Below are 21,728 nucleotides of genomic sequence, written 5' to 3' on the forward strand. Positions count from 1 at the left end.
CGCACAGGATATACTGTACATAATATGGAGAGTGATTACCAGGTGTCCATCACTCATCAGTGCGAGGCACGCACAGGATATACTGTACATAATATGGAGAGTGATTACCGGGTGTCCATCACTCATCAGTGCGAGGCACGCACAGGATATACTGTACATAATATGGAGTGATTACCGGGTATCCATCACTCATCAGTGCGAGGCACGCACAGGATATACTGTACATAATATGGAGTGATTACCGGGTATCCATCACTCATCAGTGCGAGGCACGCACAGGATATACTGTACATAATATAGAGAGTCATTACCGGGTGTCCATCACTCATCAGTGCGAGGCACGCACATGATATACTGTATATACTATGGAGAGTGATTACCGAGCGTCCATCACTCATCAGTGCGAGGCACGCACAGGATATACTGTACATAATATGGAGAGTCATTACCGGGTGTCCATCACTCATCAGTGCGAGGCACGCAGATGATATACTGTATATACTATGGAGAGTGATTACCGAGCGTCCATCACTCATCAGTGCGAGGCACGCACAGGATATACTGTACATAATATGGAGAGTCATTACCGGGTGTCCATCACTCATCAGTGCGAGGCACGCACAGGATATACTGTATATAATATGGAGAGTGATTACCGGGCGTCCATCACTCATCAGTGTGAGGCACGCACAGGATATACTGTATATACTATGGAGAGTGATTACCAGGTGTCCATCACTCATCAGTGCGAGGCACGCACAGGATATACTGTACATAATATGGAGAGTGATTACCAGGTGTCCATCACTCATCAGTGCGAGGCACGCACAGGATATACTGTACATAATATGGAGAGTGATTACCAGGTGTCCATCACTCATCAGTGCGAGGCACGCACAGGATATACTGTACATAATATGGAGTGATTAGCGGGTGTCCATCAGTCATCAGTGCGAGGCACGCACAGGATATACTGTACATAATATGGAGAGTCATTACCGGGCATCCATTACTCATCAGTGCGAGGCACGCACAGGATATACTGTACATAATATGGAGAGTGATTACCGGGTGTCCATTACTCATCAGTGCGAGGCACGCACAGGATATACTGTACATAATATGGAGAGTCATTACCGGGTATCCATCACTCATCAGTGCGAGGCACGCACAGGATATACTGTACATAATATGGAGAGTGATTACCGGGCGTCCATTACTCATCAGTGCAAGGCACGCACAGGATATACTGTACATAATATGGAGTGATTACCGGGTATCCATCACTCATCAGTGCGAGGCACGCACAGGATATACTGTATATACTATGGAGAGTGATTACCGGGTGTCCATCACTCATCAGTGCGAGGCACGCACAGGATATACTGTACATAATATGGAGTGATTACCGGGTGTCCATCACTCATCAGTGCGAGGCACGCACAGGATATACTGTACATAATATGGAGTGATTAGCGGGTGTCCATCACTCATCAGTGCGAGGCACGCACAGGATATACTGTATATACTATGGAGAGTGATTACCGGGTGTCCATCACTCATCAGTGCGAGGCACACACAGGATATACTGTACATAATATGGAGTGATTAGCGAGTGTCCATCACTCATCAGTGCGAGGCACGCACAGGATATACTGTATATAATATGGAGTGATTACCAGGTGTCCATCACTCATCAGTGCGAGGCACGCACAGGATATACTGTACATAATATGGAGTGATTACCGGGTATCCATCACTCATCAGTACGAGGCACGCACAGGATATACTGTATATACTATGGAGTGATGACCGGGCGTCCATCACTCATCAGTGCGAGGCACGCACAGGATATACTGTATATAATATGGAGTGATTACCGGGTGTCCATCACTCATCAGTGCGAGGCACGCACAGGATATACTGTATATAATATGGAGTGATTACCAGGTGTCCATCACTCATCAGTGCGAGGCACGCACAGGATATACTGTACATAATATGGAGTGATTACCGGGTGTCCATCACTCATCAGTGCGAGGCATGCACAGGATATACTGTACATAATATGGAGTGATTACCGGGCGTCCATCACTCATCAGTGCGAGGCACGCACAGGATATACTGTATATAATATGGAGAGTGATTACCGGGCGTCCATCACTCATCAGTGCGAGGCACGCACAGGATATACTGTATACTATGGAGAGTGATTACCGGGCGTCCATCACTCATCAGTGCGAGGCACGCACAAGATATACTGTACATAATAAGGAGAGTGATTACCGGGCGTCCATTACTCATCAGTGCGAGGCACGCACAGGATATACTGTACATAATATGGAGAGTCATTACCGGGTGTCCATCACTCATCAGTGCGAGGCACGCACAGGATATACTGTACATAATATGGAGAGTGATTACCAGGTGTCCATCACTCATCAGTGCGAGGCACGCACAGGATATACTGTACATAATATGGAGAGTGATTACCGGGTGTCCATCACTCATCAGTGCGAGGCACGCACAGGATATACTGTACATAATATGGAGTGATTACCGGGTATCCATCACTCATCAGTGCGAGGCACGCACAGGATATACTGTACATAATATGGAGTGATTACCGGGTATCCATCACTCATCAGTGCGAGGCACGCACAGGATATACTGTACATAATATAGAGAGTCATTACCGGGTGTCCATCACTCATCAGTGCGAGGCACGCACATGATATACTGTATATACTATGGAGAGTGATTACCGAGCGTCCATCACTCATCAGTGCGAGGCACGCACAGGATATACTGTACATAATATGGAGAGTCATTACCGGGTGTCCATCACTCATCAGTGCGAGGCACGCAGATGATATACTGTATATACTATGGAGAGTGATTACCGAGCGTCCATCACTCATCAGTGCGAGGCACGCACAGGATATACTGTACATAATATGGAGAGTCATTACCGGGTGTCCATCACTCATCAGTGCGAGGCACGCACAGGATATACTGTATATAATATGGAGAGTGATTACCGGGCGTCCATCACTCATCAGTGTGAGGCACGCACAGGATATACTGTATATACTATGGAGAGTGATTACCAGGTGTCCATCACTCATCAGTGCGAGGCACGCACAGGATATACTGTACATAATATGGAGAGTGATTACCAGGTGTCCATCACTCATCAGTGCGAGGCACGCACAGGATATACTGTACATAATATGGAGAGTGATTACCAGGTGTCCATCACTCATCAGTGCGAGGCACGCACAGGATATACTGTACATAATATGGAGTGATTAGCGGGTGTCCATCAGTCATCAGTGCGAGGCACGCACAGGATATACTGTACATAATATGGAGAGTCATTACCGGGCATCCATTACTCATCAGTGCGAGGCACGCACAGGATATACTGTACATAATATGGAGAGTGATTACCGGGTGTCCATTACTCATCAGTGCGAGGCACGCACAGGATATACTGTACATAATATGGAGAGTCATTACCGGGTATCCATCACTCATCAGTGCGAGGCACGCACAGGATATACTGTACATAATATGGAGAGTGATTACCGGGCGTCCATTACTCATCAGTGCAAGGCACGCACAGGATATACTGTACATAATATGGAGTGATTACCGGGTATCCATCACTCATCAGTGCGAGGCACGCACAGGATATACTGTATATACTATGGAGAGTGATTACCGGGTGTCCATCACTCATCAGTGCGAGGCACGCACAGGATATACTGTACATAATATGGAGTGATTACCGGGTGTCCATCACTCATCAGTGCGAGGCACGCACAGGATATACTGTACATAATATGGAGTGATTAGCGGGTGTCCATCACTCATCAGTGCGAGGCACGCACAGGATATACTGTATATACTATGGAGAGTGATTACCGGGTGTCCATCACTCATCAGTGCGAGGCACACACAGGATATACTGTACATAATATGGAGTGATTAGCGAGTGTCCATCACTCATCAGTGCGAGGCACGCACAGGATATACTGTATATAATATGGAGTGATTACCAGGTGTCCATCACTCATCAGTGCGAGGCACGCACAGGATATACTGTACATAATATGGAGTGATTACCGGGTATCCATCACTCATCAGTACGAGGCACGCACAGGATATACTGTATATACTATGGAGTGATGACCGGGCGTCCATCACTCATCAGTGCGAGGCACGCACAGGATATACTGTATATAATATGGAGTGATTACCGGGTGTCCATCACTCATCAGTGCGAGGCACGCACAGGATATACTGTATATAATATGGAGTGATTACCAGGTGTCCATCACTCATCAGTGCGAGGCACGCACAGGATATACTGTACATAATATGGAGTGATTACCGGGTGTCCATCACTCATCAGTGCGAGGCATGCACAGGATATACTGTACATAATATGGAGTGATTACCGGGCGTCCATCACTCATCAGTGCGAGGCACGCACAGGATATACTGTATATAATATGGAGAGTGATTACCGGGCGTCCATCACTCATCAGTGCGAGGCACGCACAGGATATACTGTATATACTATGGTGAGTGATTACCGGGCGTCCATCACTCATCAGTGCGAGGCACGCACAAGATATACTGTACATAATAAGGAGAGTGATTACCGGGCGTCCATTACTCATCTGTGCTAGGCACGCACAGGATATACTGTACATAATATGGAGAGTGATTACCGGGTGTCCATTACTCATCAGTGTGAGGCACGCACAGGATATACTGTATATACTATGGAGAGTGATTACCGAGCGTCCATTACTCATCAGTGCGAGGCACGCACAGGATATACTGTATATAATATGGAGTGATTAGCGGGTGTCCATTACTCATCAGTGCGAGGCACGCACAGGATATACTGTACATAATATGGAGTGATTAGCGGGTGTCCATCACTCATCAGTGCGAGGCACGCACAGGATATACTGTACATAATATGGAGAGTGATTACCGGGCGTCCATTACTCATCAGTGCGAGGCACACACGGGATATACTGTACATAATATGGAGAGTGATTAACGGGTATCCATCACTCATCAGTGCGAGGCACGCACAGGATATACTGTACATAATATGGAGAGTGATTACCAGGTGTCCATCACTCATCAGTGCGAGGCACGCACAGGATATACTGTACATAATATGGAGAGTGATTACCGGGTGTCCATCACTCATCAGTGCGAGGCACGCACAGGATATACTGTACATAATATGGAGAGTCATTACCGGGTGTCCATCACTCATCAGTGCGAGGCACACATGGGATATACTGTATATACTATGGAGAGTGATTACAGAGCGTCCATTACTCATCAGTGCGAGGCACGCACAGGATATACTGTATATACTATGGAGAGTGATTACCGGGTGTCCATCACTCAACAGTGCGAGGCACGCACAGGATATACTGTACATAATATGGAGAGTCATTACCGGGTGTCCATCACTCATCAGTGAGAGGCACGCACAGGATATACTGGAGATAATATGGAGTGATTACCGGGTGTCCATCACTCATCAGTGCGAGGCACGCACAGGATATACTGTACATAATATGGAGAGTGATTACCGAGCGTCCATCACTCATCAGTGCGAGGCACGCACAGGATATACTGTACATAATATGGAGAGTGATTACCGGGTGTCCATCACTCATCAGTGCGAGGCACGCACAGGATATACTGTATATAATATGGAGAGTGATTACCGGGCGTCCATCACTCATCAGTGCGAGGCACGCACAGGATATACTGTACATAATATGGAGAGTCATTACCGGGTGTCCATCACTCATCAGTGAGAGGCACGCACAGGATATACTGTACATAATATGGAGTGATTACCGGGTGTCCATCACTCATCAGTGCGAGGCACGCACAGGATATACTGTATATACTATGGAGAGTGATTACCGAGCGTCCATCACTCATCAGTGCGAGGCACGCACAGGATATACTGTATATACTATGGAGAGTGATTACCGAGCGTCCATTACTCATCAGTGCGAGGCACGCACAAGATATACTGTACATAATATGGAGAGTGATGACCAGGCATCCATTACTCATCAGTGCGAGGCACGCACAGGATATACTGTACATAATATGGAGAGTGATTACGATTCATTACTCATCAGTGTGAGGCACGTGGCAGCTCAGGCGATATACAGTCAAGGCTTAGAGCGTTGGCACCCTTGAAGTTTTCCCAAAAAATGAAATATTTCTCCCAGAACATTATTGCAATCCCCCCACGCTTTGTTATACACAGGTTTACTTCATTTGTGTGTATTGGAACAACACAAAAAACAGAGGGAAAAAGACAAATTGGACGCAAACCCAGCTCTCTGACACCGAGCACTACATTGCCACCCAAAGTCCTTTGGTCTTCGTCAAATTTTATGATGCCTTGCACACAGTCAAGGCACCCAGTGCCAGAAGCAGCAAAAAATGTCCCAAAACATCTGTGACCCTCCACTATATTTGACTGTAGGCACTGTGTTCTTTTCTTTGTAGTCTTCACTGCGTTTTCGGTAAACAGAATGATGTGCTTTACCAAAAAGCTCTATCTTGGTCTCATCTGTCCACTAGACGCTTTCCCAGAAAGATTTTGGATTACTCACGTACATTTTGGCAAACTGCAGTCTAGCTTTTTTATGTCTCTGTATCAGCAGTGTCTCCTGCCATAGTTTTTCATTTCATTCCCATGTGGACAGATAGTTGGCGCTGACACTGTTGCCCCCTGAGCCTGCAGGACAGCGTGAATTTCTTTGGACCTTGATTGGGGCTGCTTAGCCACCCTATCTGGACTATCCTGAATAACAAACTTTCATCCATTTCTTTCTGCAGTCCAGGACGATTAGGTACAGTGCCATGGGTTGTAAACTTCTTGATTACGTTGTGCATCGTGGACAAAGGAACATCCAGATCTCTGGAGATGGACTTGTAACCATCAGATTGCTAATTTTGTTGAACAATTTTGGTTCTCAAGTCCTCAGACAGTTCTCTTCTCCTCTTTCTGTTCCCCATGCTTAGTGTGGCCCACAATGTAAAGATTGAGTCAACTTCTCACCTTTTGAACTGTTTTCAGGTGCGAGTTTCATATTGCCCACACCAGTTACTTGCCACAGGTGAGTGTGAACGAGCATCACGTTTTTGAAACAAAGCTGTTTACCCACAATTTTGGAATGGTGCCAACAATATTGGGGTGGTTTGTATGAAATTATGTCCAATTTGCCTTTTTTTCTCTGTTTTTTTGTGTTGTTCTAAAACACACAACAGGAAATAAATCTGTATATAACAAAATGTGTAACTGTGACAATGTTCTGGGAGAAATACTTCATTTTTCGGAACAATTTCAAGGGTGCCAACACTTTTGGCCATGACTGTATATAATATGGCGAGTGATAACCCTAAGTCCATCACTCACTTGATGCGATGCTGCAGAGCTGGGCCGCTGCGGGCCCCCTCCCGGTAGCTGCGGTAACATTGCTGGATCAGCACAGCTGCCCGGCGACTTTGCTGGAAACGCTTCTGTTCATAGTAACTACGGAACTTGGACTGGATCAGGATGGCTGCCTGCGTCATCTTCTTGTACAAAGCATACTGGGAAAGAAAGGTACTGGGATTAATGGCCATGCACGGGCCGAAAAGGAGAGTGTCACATATCACCTTCCTGACAGATTGCTGACCACTAGATGTCAACCCTGGAAGGCGATCCTATCTCAGTGTTCCAGACCATTGGAAGGCGACCCCTAAAGCATAATGTTCTAGGCCTCTAGTGGCCACCTCAACTCATAACGGTCCCGACCACTTGATGGCGATCCTACCTCAATGTTCCAAGCCACTAGATGGCGACCCTACCTCATAATATTCCATGTCACTAGTTGGCTACTCTACCTCATAATGTTCCAAATTATTTGATGGCGACCCTCCCTCATAATGTTCGAGATTCCTAGATTGCGACCCTCCCTCATAACGTTCGAGATTCCTGGATTGCGACCCTCCCTCATAACATTCGAGATTCTTAGATTGCGACCCTCCCTCATAACATTAGAGATTCCTAGATTGCGACCCTCCCTCATAACATTCGAGATTCCTAGATTGCGACCCTCCCTCATAATGTTCGAGATTCCTGGATTGCGACCCTCCCTCATAACATTCGAGATTCTTAGATTGCGACCCTCCCTCATAACATTAGAGATTCCTAGATAGAAACCCTCCCTCATAACGATCGAGATTCCTAGATTGCGACCCTCCCTCATAACATTAGAGATTCCTAGATAGAAACCCTCCCTCATAACGTTCGAGATTCCTAGATTGCGACCCTCCCTCATAACATTAGAGATTCCTAGATAGAAACCCTCCCTCATAACGATCGAGATTCCTAGATTGCGACCCTCCCTCATAACATTAGAGATTCCTAGATTGCGACCCTCCCTCATAATGATCGAGATTCCTAGATTGCGACCCTCCCTCATAACATTAGAGATTCCTAGATTGCGACCCTACCTCATAACATTCGAGATTCCTAGATTGCGACCCTCCCTCATAACGTTCGAGATTCCTAGATTGCGACCCTCCCTCATAACATTAGAGATTCCTAGATTGCGACCCTACCTCATAACATTCCAGATTCCTAGATTGCGACCCTCCCTCATAACATTTGAGATTCCTAGATTGCGACCCTCCCTCATAACATTCGAGATTCCTAGATTGCGACCCTCCCTCATAATGTTCGAGATTCCTAGATTGCGACCCTCCCTCATAACGTTCGAGATTCCTAGATTGCGACCCTACCTCATAACGTTCGAGATTCCTAGATTGCGACCCTCCCTCATAACATTCGAGATTCCTAGATTGCGACCCTACCTCGTAACGTTCGAGATTCCTAGATTGCGACCCTACCTCATAACATTAGAGATTCCTAGATTGCGACCCTACCTCGTAACGTTCGAGATTCCTAGATTGCGACCCTACCTCATAACATTAGAGATTCCTAGATTGCGACCCTCCCTCATAACGTTCGAGATTCCTAGATTGCGACCCTACCTCATAACATTAGAGATTCCTAGATTGCGACTCTCCCTCATAACGTTCGAGATTCCTAGATTGCGACCCTCCCTCATAACGTTCGAGATTCCTAGATTGCGACCCTACCTCATAACATTAGAGATTCCTAGATTGCGACCCTCCCTCATAACATTAGAGATTCCTAGATTGCGACCCTCCCTCATAACATTAGAGATTCCTAGATTGCGACCCTCCCTCATAACATTAGAGATTCCTAGATTGCGACCCTCCCTCATAACATTAGAGATTCCTAGATTGCGACCCTCCCTCATAACATTCGAGATTCCTAGATTGCGACCCTCCCTCATAACATTAGAGATTCCTAGATTGCGACCCTCCCTCATAACATTCGAGATTGCTAGATTGCGACCCTCCCTCATAACATTAGAGATTCCTAGATAGAAACCCTCCCTCATAACGTTCGAGATTCCTAGATTGCGACCCTCCCTCATAACATTCGAGATACCTAGATTGCGACCCTCCCTCATAACATTAGAGATTCCTAGATTACGACCCTCCCTCATAACATTCGAGATTCCTAGATTGCGACCCTCCCTCATAACATTCGAGATTCCTAGATTGCGACCCTCCCTCATAACATTAGAGATTCCTAGATTGCGACCCTACCTCATAACATTCGAGATTCCTAGATTGCGACCCTCCCTCATAACGTTCGAGATTCCTAGATTGCGACCCTCCCTCATAACATTAGAGATTCCTAGATTGCGACCCTACCTCATAACATTCCAGATTCCTAGATTGCGACCCTCCCTCATAACATTTGAGATTCCTAGATTGCGACCCTCCCTCATAACATTCGAGATTCCTAGATTGCGACCCTCCCTCATAATGTTCGAGATTCCTAGATTGCGACCCTCCCTCATAACGTTCGAGATTCCTAGATTGCGACCCTACCTCATAACGTTCGAGATTCCTAGATTGCGACCCTCCCTCATAACATTCGAGATTCCTAGATTGCGACCCTACCTCGTAACGTTCGAGATTCCTAGATTGCGACCCTACCTCATAACATTAGATTCCTAGATTGCGACCCTACCTCGTAACGTTCGAGATTCCTAGATTGCGACCCTACCTCATAACATTAGAGATTCCTAGATTGCGACCCTCCCTCATAACGTTCGAGATTCCTAGATTGCGACCCTACCTCATAACATTAGAGATTCCTAGATTGCGACTCTCCCTCATAACGTTCGAGATTCCTAGATTGCGACCCTCCCTCATAACGTTCGAGATTCCTAGATTGCGACCCTACCTCATAACATTAGAGATTCCTAGATTGCGACCCTCCCTCATAACATTCGAGATTCCTAGATTGCGACCCTCCCTCATAACATTAGAGATTCCTAGATTGCGACCCTCCCTCATAACATTCGAGATTCCTAGATTGCGACCCTCCCTCATAACATTAGAGATTCCTAGATTGCAACCCTCCCTCATAACATTCGAGATTCCTAGATTGCGACCCTCCCTCATAACATTAGAGATTCCTAGATTGCGACCCTCCCTCATAACATTCGAGATTGCTAGATTGCGACCCTCCCTCATAACATTAGAGATTCCTAGATAGAAACCCTCCCTCATAACGTTCGAGATTCCTAGATTGCGACCCTCCCTCATAACATTCGAGATACCTAGATTGCGACCCTCCCTCATAACATTAGAGATTCCTAGATTACGACCCTCCCTCATAACATTCGAGATTCCTAGATTGCGACCCTCCCTCATAACATTCGAGATTCCTAGATTGCGACACTCCCTCATAACATTAGAGATTCCTAGATTGCGACCCTCCCTCATAACATTCGAGATTCCTAGATGGTGACCCTCCCTCATAACGTACGAGATTCCTAGGTTGCGACCCTACCTCATAACGTTCAAGATTCCTAGATTGCGACCCTCCCTCATAACGTTCGAGATTCCTAGATTGCGACCCTCCCTCATAACGTTCGAGATTCCTAGATTGCGACCCTACCTCATAACATTAGAGATTCCTAGATTGCGACCCTCCCTCATAACATTCGAGATTCCTAGATTGCGACCCTCCCTCATAACATTAGAGATTCCTAGATTGCGACCCTCCCTCATAACATTCGAGATTCCTAGATTGCGACCCTCCCTCATAACATTAGAGATTCCTAGATTGCGACCCTCCCTCATAACATTCGAGATTCCTAGATTGCGACCCTCCCTCATAACATTAGAGATTCCTAGATTGCGACCCTCCCTCATAACATTCGAGATTGCTAGATTGCGACCCTCCCTCATAACATTAGAGATTCCTAGATAGAAACCCTCCCTCATAACGTTCGAGATTCCTAGATGGTGACCCTCCCTCATAACGTACGAGATTCCTAGGTTGCGACCCTACCTCATAACGTTCGAGATTCCTAGATTGCGACCCTCCCTCATAACGTTCGAGATTCCTAGATTGCGACCCTACCTCATAACATTAGAGATTCCTAGATTGCGACCCTCCCTCATAACATTCGAGATTCCTAGATTGCGACCCTCCCTCATAACATTAGAGATTCCTAGATTGCGACCCTCCCTCATAACATTCGAGATTCCTAGATTGCGACCCTCCCTCATAACAGAGATTCCTAGATTGCGACCCTCCCTCATAACATTCGAGATTCCTAGATTGCGACCCTCCCTCATAACATTAGAGATTCCTAGATTGCGACCCTCCCTCATAACATTCGAGATTCCTAGATTGCGACCCTCCCTCATAACATTAGAGATTCCTAGATTGCGACCCTACCTCATAACATTCGAGATTCCTAGATTGCGACCCTCCCTCATAACGTTCGAGATTCCTAGATTGCGACCCTCCCTCATAACATTAGAGATTCCTAGATTGCGACCCTACCTCATAACATTCCAGATTCCTAGATTGCGACCCTCCCTCATAACATTTGAGATTCCTAGATTGCGACCCTCCCTCATAACATTCGAGATTCCTAGATTGCGACCCTCCCTCATAATGTTCGAGATTCCTAGATTGCGACCCTCCCTCATAACGTTCGAGATTCCTAGATTGCGACCCTACCTCATAACGTTCGAGATTCCTAGATTGCGACCCTCCCTCATAACATTCGAGATTCCTAGATTGCGACCCTACCTCGTAACGTTCGAGATTCCTAGATTGCGACCCTACCTCATAACATTAGAGATTCCTAGATTGCGACCCTACCTCGTAACGTTCGAGATTCCTAGATTGCGACCCTACCTCATAACATTAGAGATTCCTAGATTGCGACCCTCCCTCATAACGTTCGAGATTCCTAGATTGCGACCCTACCTCATAACATTAGAGATTCCTAGATTGCGATTCTCCCTCATAACGTTCGAGATTCCTAGATTGCGACCCTCCCTCATAACGTTCGAGATTCCTAGATTGCGACCCTACCTCATAACATTAGAGATTCCTAGATTGCGACCCTCCCTCATAACATTCGAGATTCCTAGATTGCGACCCTCCCTCATAACATTAGAGATTCCTAGATTGCGACCCTCCCTCATAACATTCGAGATTCCTAGATTGCGACCCTCCCTCATAACATTCGAGATTGCTAGATTGCGACCCTACCTCATAACATTAGAGATTCCTAGATTGCGACCCTCCCTCATAACGTTCGAGATTCCTAGATTGCGACCCTACCTCATAACATTCGAGATACCTAGATTGCGACCCTCCCTCATAACATTAGAGATTCCTAGATTACGACCCTCCCTCATAACATTCGAGATTCCTAGATTGCGACCCTCCCTCATAACATTCGAGATTCCTAGATTGCGACACTCCCTCATAACATTAGAGATTCCTAGATTGCGACCCTCCCTCATAACATTCGAGATTCCTAGATGGTGACCCTCCCTCATAACGTACGAGATTCCTAGGTTGCGACCCTACCTCATAACGTTCAAGATTCCTAGATTGCGACCCTCCCTCATAACGTTCGAGATTCCTAGATTGCGACCCTCCCTCATAACGTTCGAGATTCCTAGATTGCGACCCTACCTCATAACATTAGAGATTCCTAGATTGCGACCCTCCCTCATAACATTCGAGATTCCTAGATTGCGACCCTCCCTCATAACATTAGAGATTCCTAGATTGCGACCCTCCCTCATAACATTCGAGATTCCTAGATTGCGACCCTCCCTCATAACATTAGAGATTCCTAGATTGCGACCCTCCCTCATAACATTCGAGATTCCTAGATTGCGACCCTCCCTCATAACATTAGAGATTCCTAGATTGCGACCCTCCCTCATAACATTCGAGATTGCTAGATTGCGACCCTCCCTCATAACATTAGAGATTCCTAGATAGAAACCCTCCCTCATAACGTTCGAGATTCCTAGATTGCGACCCTCCCTCATAACATTCGAGATACCTAGATTGCGACCCTCCCTCATAACATTAGAGATTCCTAGATTACGACCCTCCCTCATAACATTCGAGATTCCTAGATTGCGACCCTCCCTCATAACATTCGAGATTCCTAGATTGCGACCCTCCCTCATAACATTAGAGATTCCTAGATTGCGACCCTCCCTCATAACATTCGAGATTCCTAGATGGTGACCCTCCCTCATAACGTTCGAGATTCCTAGTTTGCGACACTACCTCATAACATTCGAGATTCCTAGATGGTGACCCTCCCTCATAACGTACGAGATTCCTAGGTTGCGACCCTACCTCATAACGTTCAAGATTCCTAGATTGCGACCCTCCCTCATAACGTTCGAGATTCCTAGATTGCGACCCTCCCTCATAACGTTCGAGATTCCTAGATTGCGACCCTACCTCATAACGTTCGAGATTCCTAGTTTGCGACCCTACCTCATAACATTCGAGATTCCTAGATTGCGACCCTACCTCATAACATTCGAGATTCCTAGATTGCGACCCTCCCTCATAACATTAGAGATTCCTAGATAGAAACCCTCCCTCATAACATTCGAGATTCCTAGATTGCGACCCTCCCTCATAACGTTCGAGATTCCTAGATTGCGACCCTACCTCATAACATTCGAGATTCCTAGATTGCGACCCTCCCTCATAACGTTCGAGATTCCTAGATTGCGACTCTCCCTCATAACGTTCAAGATTCCTAGATTGCGACCCTCCCTCATAACATTTGAGATTCCTAGATTGCGACCATAACGTTCGAGATTCCTAGATTGCGACCCTCCCTCATAACGTTCGAGATTCCTAGATTGCGACCCTCCCTCATAACATTAGAGATTCCTAGATTGCGACCCTACCTCATAACATTCGAGATTCCTAGATTGCGACCCTCCCTCATAACGTTCGAGATTCCTAGATTGCGACTCTCCCTCATAACATTCGAGATTCCTAGATTGCGACCCTACCTCATAATGTTCCAGACCACTAGATGGCGATCCTACTTCATAGCATTTCCGATCACTATATGGCGACCCTCCCTCATAATGTTCCCAACCACTAGATGGAGCTAGATGGCGACCCTACCTCATAACGTTCCCGACCACAAGATAGCGTACCTCATAACATTCCCGACCACTTAATATGGACCCAACAGTATAATATCCTATACAATTAGAAGACTGGGAGTTGGGATTATTGAGGACAGATGTTGGATCTAGTCAATACAGTGGACCACTGTATGTTTTCCCCACCACAGTCCCTCTTGGGGTCTTTATGGGCAGCTTCCCAATCTAGAAACAACATTTGTGTTCTACGCAGCAGGATCAGGACTGAAAAGTGGGAGGATTTTACCTTAAGAGCGATCCATGTCAGCTTGAAAGAGAAGAAGGCTTGGATTAGTGGGAAAAGAGCAGGTGAACCCCCGGGCGAACGTCACGTGATGTATTTGTGACATGTACGGTCTACCCACATCTATCAAATGTCATATACTGGGATTAGTGGCTGAACGTTCTATGACACCCCATCACTACTGTGCTGTCGATCACCAAGCAGGCAGTCAGGTGTCACATCATTACCTCCATCATTGATAGAGCCGTCTTGCCGATCTCACTCGGAAATAGGGTCAGGCCAACATCACCATCAGTGACGCCTCCTTCTCTACCAATGTCACCAAGAATGAGGGTCAGACCAACATCCCATTCAGTACCGCCTCTTTCTCTACCGATCCCACCGAACCAGTCAGGCCAACATCTGAATCCATGACATCTCCTTCTCTACCAATCCCAACAAGAACCATGGTCAGGCCAACATCACAATCAGTGACATCTCCTTCTCTACCGAATTCACCAAGAGCGAGGGTCAGGCCAATATCCCAATCAGTAACACCTCTTTCTCTACCAATCTCACTGAACCAGAGTCAGGCCAGCATCCCAATCAGTAGTGCGTATTTCTCTATCCGTCCCACCAAGAACCAGAGTCAGGCCAACATCCCAATCAGTAGTGCGTATTTCTCTATCTGTCCCACCAAGAACCAGAGTCAGGCCAACATCCCAATCAGTAGTGCGTATTTCTCTACCAATCCCACCAAGAACCAGAGTCAGGCCAACATCCCAAACAGTAGTGCATATTTCTCTACCAATCCCACAATAACCAGGATCAGGTCATTATCCCAATCAGTGGTACATCCTTCTTTACCGATCTCACCAAGAACCAGAGTCAGGTCATCATCCCACTCAGTGGTGCGTCCTTCTCTACCAATCTCACCAAGCACCAGAGTCAGGCCAACATCCCAATCAGTGACACCTCCTTCTCTGCCGATCTCACCAATAACCAGGGCCAGGCCATCATCCCAATCAGTGATGCCTCCTTCTCTACCGATCACCACAAGAGCCAGGGTGAGGCCAACATCCCAATCAGTATCAGTAGTGTGTACTTCTCTACCAATTGCACCAAGAATCACAGTCAGGCCAAATTCCCAAACAGTGGTGCATCTTTCTCTACCGATCTTACTAGGAACCAGGATCAGGCCAACACCCCAAACAGTGGTGAGTCCTTCTCTACTGAGATCACCAGAGTCAGGCGAACATCCCAATCAGTAGTGCGTATTTCTCAACCAATCCCACCAATAACCAGAGTCAGGCCAACATCTGAATCAGTAGTGCATCCTTCTTTACCAATCTCACCAAGAACCAGAGTCATGCCAACATCCCAATCAGTGACATCTCCTTCTCTACCAATCTCATCAAGAACGAGGGTCAGACCAACATCCCATTCAGTAACGCCTCTTTCTCTACCAATCTCACCAAGAGTCAAGCCAACATCCCAATCAGTAGTGCATATTTCTCTACCAATCCCACCAATAACAACGATCAGTTCATCATCCCAATCAGTGGTGCATCCTTCTCTACCGAGCTCACCAAGAACCAGAGTCAGATCATCATCCCACTCAGTGGTGCGTCCTTTTCTACCAATCCCACCAAGAACCAGAATCAGGTCATCATCCCACTCAGTGGTGCGTCCTTCTCTACCAATCCCACCAAGAATCAGAATCAGATCATCATCCCAATCAGTGGTATTTCGCTACCAATCCCACCAAGTACCAGAGTAAGGCCAACATCCCAATCAGTGGTGCATATTTCTCTACTGATCTCACCTAGAACCAGAGTCAGGCCAACATCTGAATCAGTGGTGCATCCTTCTCTACCAATCTCACCGAACCAGAGTCAGGCCAACATCCCAATCAGTAGTGCGTATTTCTCTATCCGTCCCACCAAGAACCAGAGTCAGGCCAACATCCCAATCAGTAGTGCGTATTTCTCTATCCGTCCCACCAAGAACCAGAGTCAGGCCAACATCCCAATCAGTAGTGCGTATTGCTCTACCAATCTCATCAAGAACCAGGATCAGGTCATCATCCCAATCAGTGACACCTCCTTCTCTACCGATCTCACCAATAACCAGAGTCAGGTCATCATCCCAATCAGTGGTGCATCCTTCTCTACCGATCTCACCAAGAACCAGAGTCAGGTCATCATCCCAATCAGGGGTGCGTCCTTCTCTACCGATCTCACCAAGAACCAGAGTCAGGCCAACATCCCAATCAGTAACACCTCTCCCAACAGGTCATCATCCCTTTCATTGGTGCGTCCTTCTCTACCAATCTCACCAAGACCGAGGGTCAGACCAACATCCCAATCAGTAGTGCGTCTTTCTCTACCAATCCCACCAAGAACCAGGATCAGGTCATCATCCCAATCAGTGACACCTCCTTCTCTACCGATCTCACCAATAACCAGGGTCAGGTCGTCCTCCAAATCAGTGGTGCATCTTTCTCTACCGATCACAGCAAGAGCCAGGGTGAGGCCAACATCCCAATCAGTATCAGTTGTGTGTCCTTTTCTACCAATCCCACCAAGAACCACAGTCAGGCCAAATTCCCAAACAGTGGTGCATCTTTCTCTACCGATCTTACTAGGAACCAGGATCAGGTCAACATCCCGGTCAGTGGTGGGTCCTTCTCTACTGATATCACCAGGGTCAGGCCAACAACCCAAATCAATAGTGCGTATTTCTCTACCAATCCCACCAAGAGCCAGAAGTCAGGCCAACATCCCAATCAGTAGTGCGTATTTCTCTACTAATCCCACCAAGAACCAGGATAAGGTCATCATCCCAATCAGTGACACCTCCTTCTCTACCGATCTCACCAATAACCAGAGTCATCCCAATCAGTGGTGCTTCCTTCTCTACCGATCTCAGCAAGAACCAGAGTCAGGCCAACATCTGAATCAGTGGTACATCCTTCTCTACCAATCTCACCAAGATCCAGAGTCAGGCCAAATTCCCAAACAGTGGTGCATCTTTCTCTACTGATCTTACTAGGAACCAGGGTCAGGCCAACATCCCAGTCAGTGGTGGGTCCTTCTCTACTGATATCACCAGGGTCAGGCCAACATCCCAAACAGTGGTGGGTCCTTCTCTACTGATATCACCAGGGTCAGGCCAACATCCCAAACAGTGGTGGGTCCTTCTCTACTGATATCACCAGGGTCAGGCCAACATCCCAGTCAGTGGTGGGTCCTTCTCTACTGATATCACCAGGGTCAGGTCTACATCCCAGTCAGTGGTGGGTCCTTCTCTACTGATATCACCAGGGTCAGGCCAACATCCCAAACAGTGGTGGGTCCTTCTCTACTGATATCACCAGGGTCAGGCCAACATCCCAAACAGTGGTGGGTCCTTCTCTACTGATATCACCAGGGTCAGGCCAACATCCCAGTCAGTGGTGGGTCCTTCTCTACTGATATCACCAGGGTCAGGTTATCATCCCAATCAGTGGTGCGTCCTTCCCTACCGATCTCACAGAGAACCAGGATCAGGGCAACCACTCATTCAGTTACGCATCCTTCTCTCCCAATCTCATCAAAGTCATGTTTCAGGGCAACATCCCAATCAGAGACGCTGTCTCCCCTATCGATCTCACCCAGTGTCATGGGCATAGGACATTTCCTAGTTGTACGTCGCTGTACACCATCACCGCCTAATGACCGTGTCACAAGAGCATGAACCATCACTGTCAGCACGGTGCAGCAATTAAACCTTTCACGCCATCATCCCATCCCCCACAGGCATCAGAAACCTCCCATCTGCATTGGTTTGTATCCCCCCCCCTCACCTGCTTGTATTTGCGGTAGCAGCGCTGAATGACGGCGGCCGCCAGGTCCTGCTGTTCCTTTAGTCGTCGTCCCTGGATGCAGAATACAAATGTCCAGTGAGAGACTTCCATGTGTAATAGGACAGGCGCGGATGAAGAGGAGGTCTGGCCCTTTATAAATCACCCCCACCAATATGCCTCCTAATAGAAGCTGCAATGTAAACAGGTTGTGGCGCACTAAGTAACCAGAGTTCTCACCTTGTACTTGCGGAAGGCCGTCTGGATGACTCGAGCCGCCTCATACAGTTCACGCTGTTCGTGGTCAGAGAGGGTCAGCAGAGCAAACTCACTTTCCATGCGTCCACTACTTGAGGCACTGAGGAACTCGGACCATCGTGCGGCACCAGGAGGGTCAAACCTGTCGAAGGAGATCTCACCCAGAGGAGGTGGCGTCGTGGGGGACGGCGGCGCGTCAGACCTGGAAACAGGAAGGCGGCAGTAACGGTAAAAAACAAAGACCTCCGAGGTCACAGCTACACCCGTGTCAGGGACCACATGCTTCATACCTAGTCACCTTTACACGTAACCCCTCCATGGATCTCCTGTTCACTCGCTTGATCCGCTGTCCATACCCTCCGATCTCTGCCGCCAGGTTACTGCCGTCCTCTCCTGGGCTCATCTGAGCAAAGCGGGCCAAAGCACGAGCGGCACGCATCCCCTCACTGTGTGCACACGACAGAGTAGGTGAGCAAACCAGACATGTCTAGGCCTGAACACACTGTTACTCCACAGCCTGTACACACACTCTCCAAACTCTGCTACCTCCATGGCCTGTACACACACACTCCAAACTCTGATACTCCACAGCCTGTACACACACTCTCCAAACTCTGATACTCCACAGCCTGTACGCACACTCTCCAAACTCTGCTACTCCACGGCCTGTACACACACACTCCAAACTCTGATACTCCACAGCCTGTACGCACACTCTCCAAACTCTGCTACTCCACGGCCTGTACACACACACTCCAAACTCTGATACTCCACGGCCTGTACAAACACTCTCCAAACTCTGCTACTCCACGGCCTGTACATACACTCTCCAAACTCTGCTACTCCAAGGTCTGTACACACACTCTCCAAACTCTGCTACTCCACGGCCTGTACACACACTCTCCAAACTCTGATACTCCACGGACTGTACGCACACTTTCCAAACTCTGATACTCCACAGCCTGTACTCACACTCTCCAAACTCTGCTACTCCACGGCCTGTACGCACACTCTCCAAACTCTGATACTCCACGGACTGTACGCACACTTTCCAAACTCTGATACTCCACAGCCTGCACACACACTCTCCAAACTCTGATACTCCACAGCCTGTACTCACACTCTCCAAACTCTGATACTCCACGGCCTGTACGCACACTCTCCAAACTCTGCTACTCCACGGCCTGTACGCACACTCTCCAAACTCTGCTACTCCACGGACTGCACGCACACTCTCCAAACTCTGCTACTCCACGGCCTGTATGCACACTCTCCAAACTGATACTCCACGGACTGTACGCACACTCTCCAAACTCTGATACTCCACAGCCTGCACGCACACTATCCAAACTCTGATACTCCACGGACTGTACGCACACTCTCCAAATTCTGATACTCCACAGCCTGCACACACACTCTCCAAACTCTGATACTCCACAGTCTGTACTCACACTCTCCAAACTCTGCTACTCCACGGCCTGTACGCACACTCTCCAAACTCTGCTACTCCACGGCCTGTACGCACACTCTCCAAACTCTGATACTCCACGGACTGTACGCACACTCTCCAAACTCTGATACTCCAGAGCCTGCACACACACAGTCTCCAAACTCTGATACTCCACAGCCTGTACTCACACTCTCCAAACTCTGATACTCCACGGCCTGTACGCACACTCTCCAAACTCTGCTACTCCACAGCCTGTACGCACACTCTCCAAACTCTGCTACTCCACGGACTGTACGCACACTCTCCAAACTCTGCTACTCCACAGCCTGTACGCACACTCTCCAAACTCTGATACTCCACGGCCTGTACACACACTCTCCAAACTCTGCTACTCCACGGTCTGTACACACACTCTCCAAACTCTGCTACTCCACGGCCTGCACACACACTCTCCAAACTCTGCTACTCCACAGCCTGTACGCACACTCTCCAAACTCTGCTACTCCACGGCCTGTATGCACACTCTCCAAACTCTGCTACTCAAAGGACTGTACACACACTCTCCAAACTCTGATGCTCCACGGCCTGTACACACACTCCCAGCTCTGCTACTTCACGGTCTGTACACACACACTCCAAACTCTAATACTCCACGGACTGTACACACTCCCAGCTCTGCTACTCCACGGTCTATACATACGCACTCCCAACTCTGCTACTCCAAGGCCTGTACACACACTCTCAGCTCTGCTATTCCTCGGTACATAAGCACTTCAAACTCTGCTACTCCACGGACTGTACGCACACTCTCTGTCACGATAATGTAAAAATGTCATATTGTGAGTTTGATTTCAGAAGGTTACATGGCTTTCCAGAGACACGCTGTGGGCCATTCCCACCCCCCTCTTCTCTTTCTGCCTGCTGCTTGTTTGTGTGTGAATCCTAAACCCCTCCCTGAAGAATTTTTATGGTTCTATGCTGAAGGCAGAGCAGTCTCCCTAAAACTACTCATTCCCCCTCCCATGTGGTACTAGTTGAAACAGGTGTCGCCACCATGAGATTCTATGTTCTATTAAAGTGACATATTTTGGCACCGATCCGGGCTAGAGATAGAAGAATTGTATATTCCGGATGTCCATCGATAGATCTATCACTCCCTGAAACCGCTAGCAGCTAAACGCAATGAGGGCAAAGTGCGGATTTCTCAGTAAGCGGTTTAGGTAATTGCTCCGTATTTACACTTAAAAGAATCACCCCAATGTGGCGCACCTCATGATAAG

The 21,728-nt window shown here is 47.5% G+C and overlaps 1 protein-coding gene across 3 annotated transcripts in view; it reads right to left on the minus strand.

Moving 5' to 3' along the window:
• Positions 1-21,728, minus strand: part of CAMTA2 (calmodulin binding transcription activator 2) — a 137,357-nt gene that overhangs the window by 2,840 nt on the left and 112,789 nt on the right. For 2 of the 3 annotated variants that reach the window (XM_069767517.1, XM_069767516.1), the window contains exons 18-21: positions 19,289-19,444; positions 18,981-19,200; positions 18,744-18,815; positions 7,490-7,665 (exon numbers count right to left, since the gene is read on the minus strand). In XM_069767517.1, the coding sequence (XP_069623618.1) occupies positions 7,490-7,665; positions 18,744-18,815; positions 18,981-19,200; positions 19,289-19,444 (624 nt within the window). Of the gene's footprint in view, positions 1-7,489; positions 7,666-14,920; positions 14,942-18,743; positions 18,816-18,980; positions 19,201-19,288; positions 19,445-21,728 lie in introns of all 3 variants that reach the window. The other variant, XM_069767515.1, reaches the window with a different exon arrangement.

This window comes from Ranitomeya imitator, chromosome 4 (genome assembly GCF_032444005.1).
Source record: "Ranitomeya imitator isolate aRanImi1 chromosome 4, aRanImi1.pri, whole genome shotgun sequence".
Taxonomy (NCBI): Eukaryota; Metazoa; Chordata; class Amphibia; order Anura; family Dendrobatidae; genus Ranitomeya; species Ranitomeya imitator.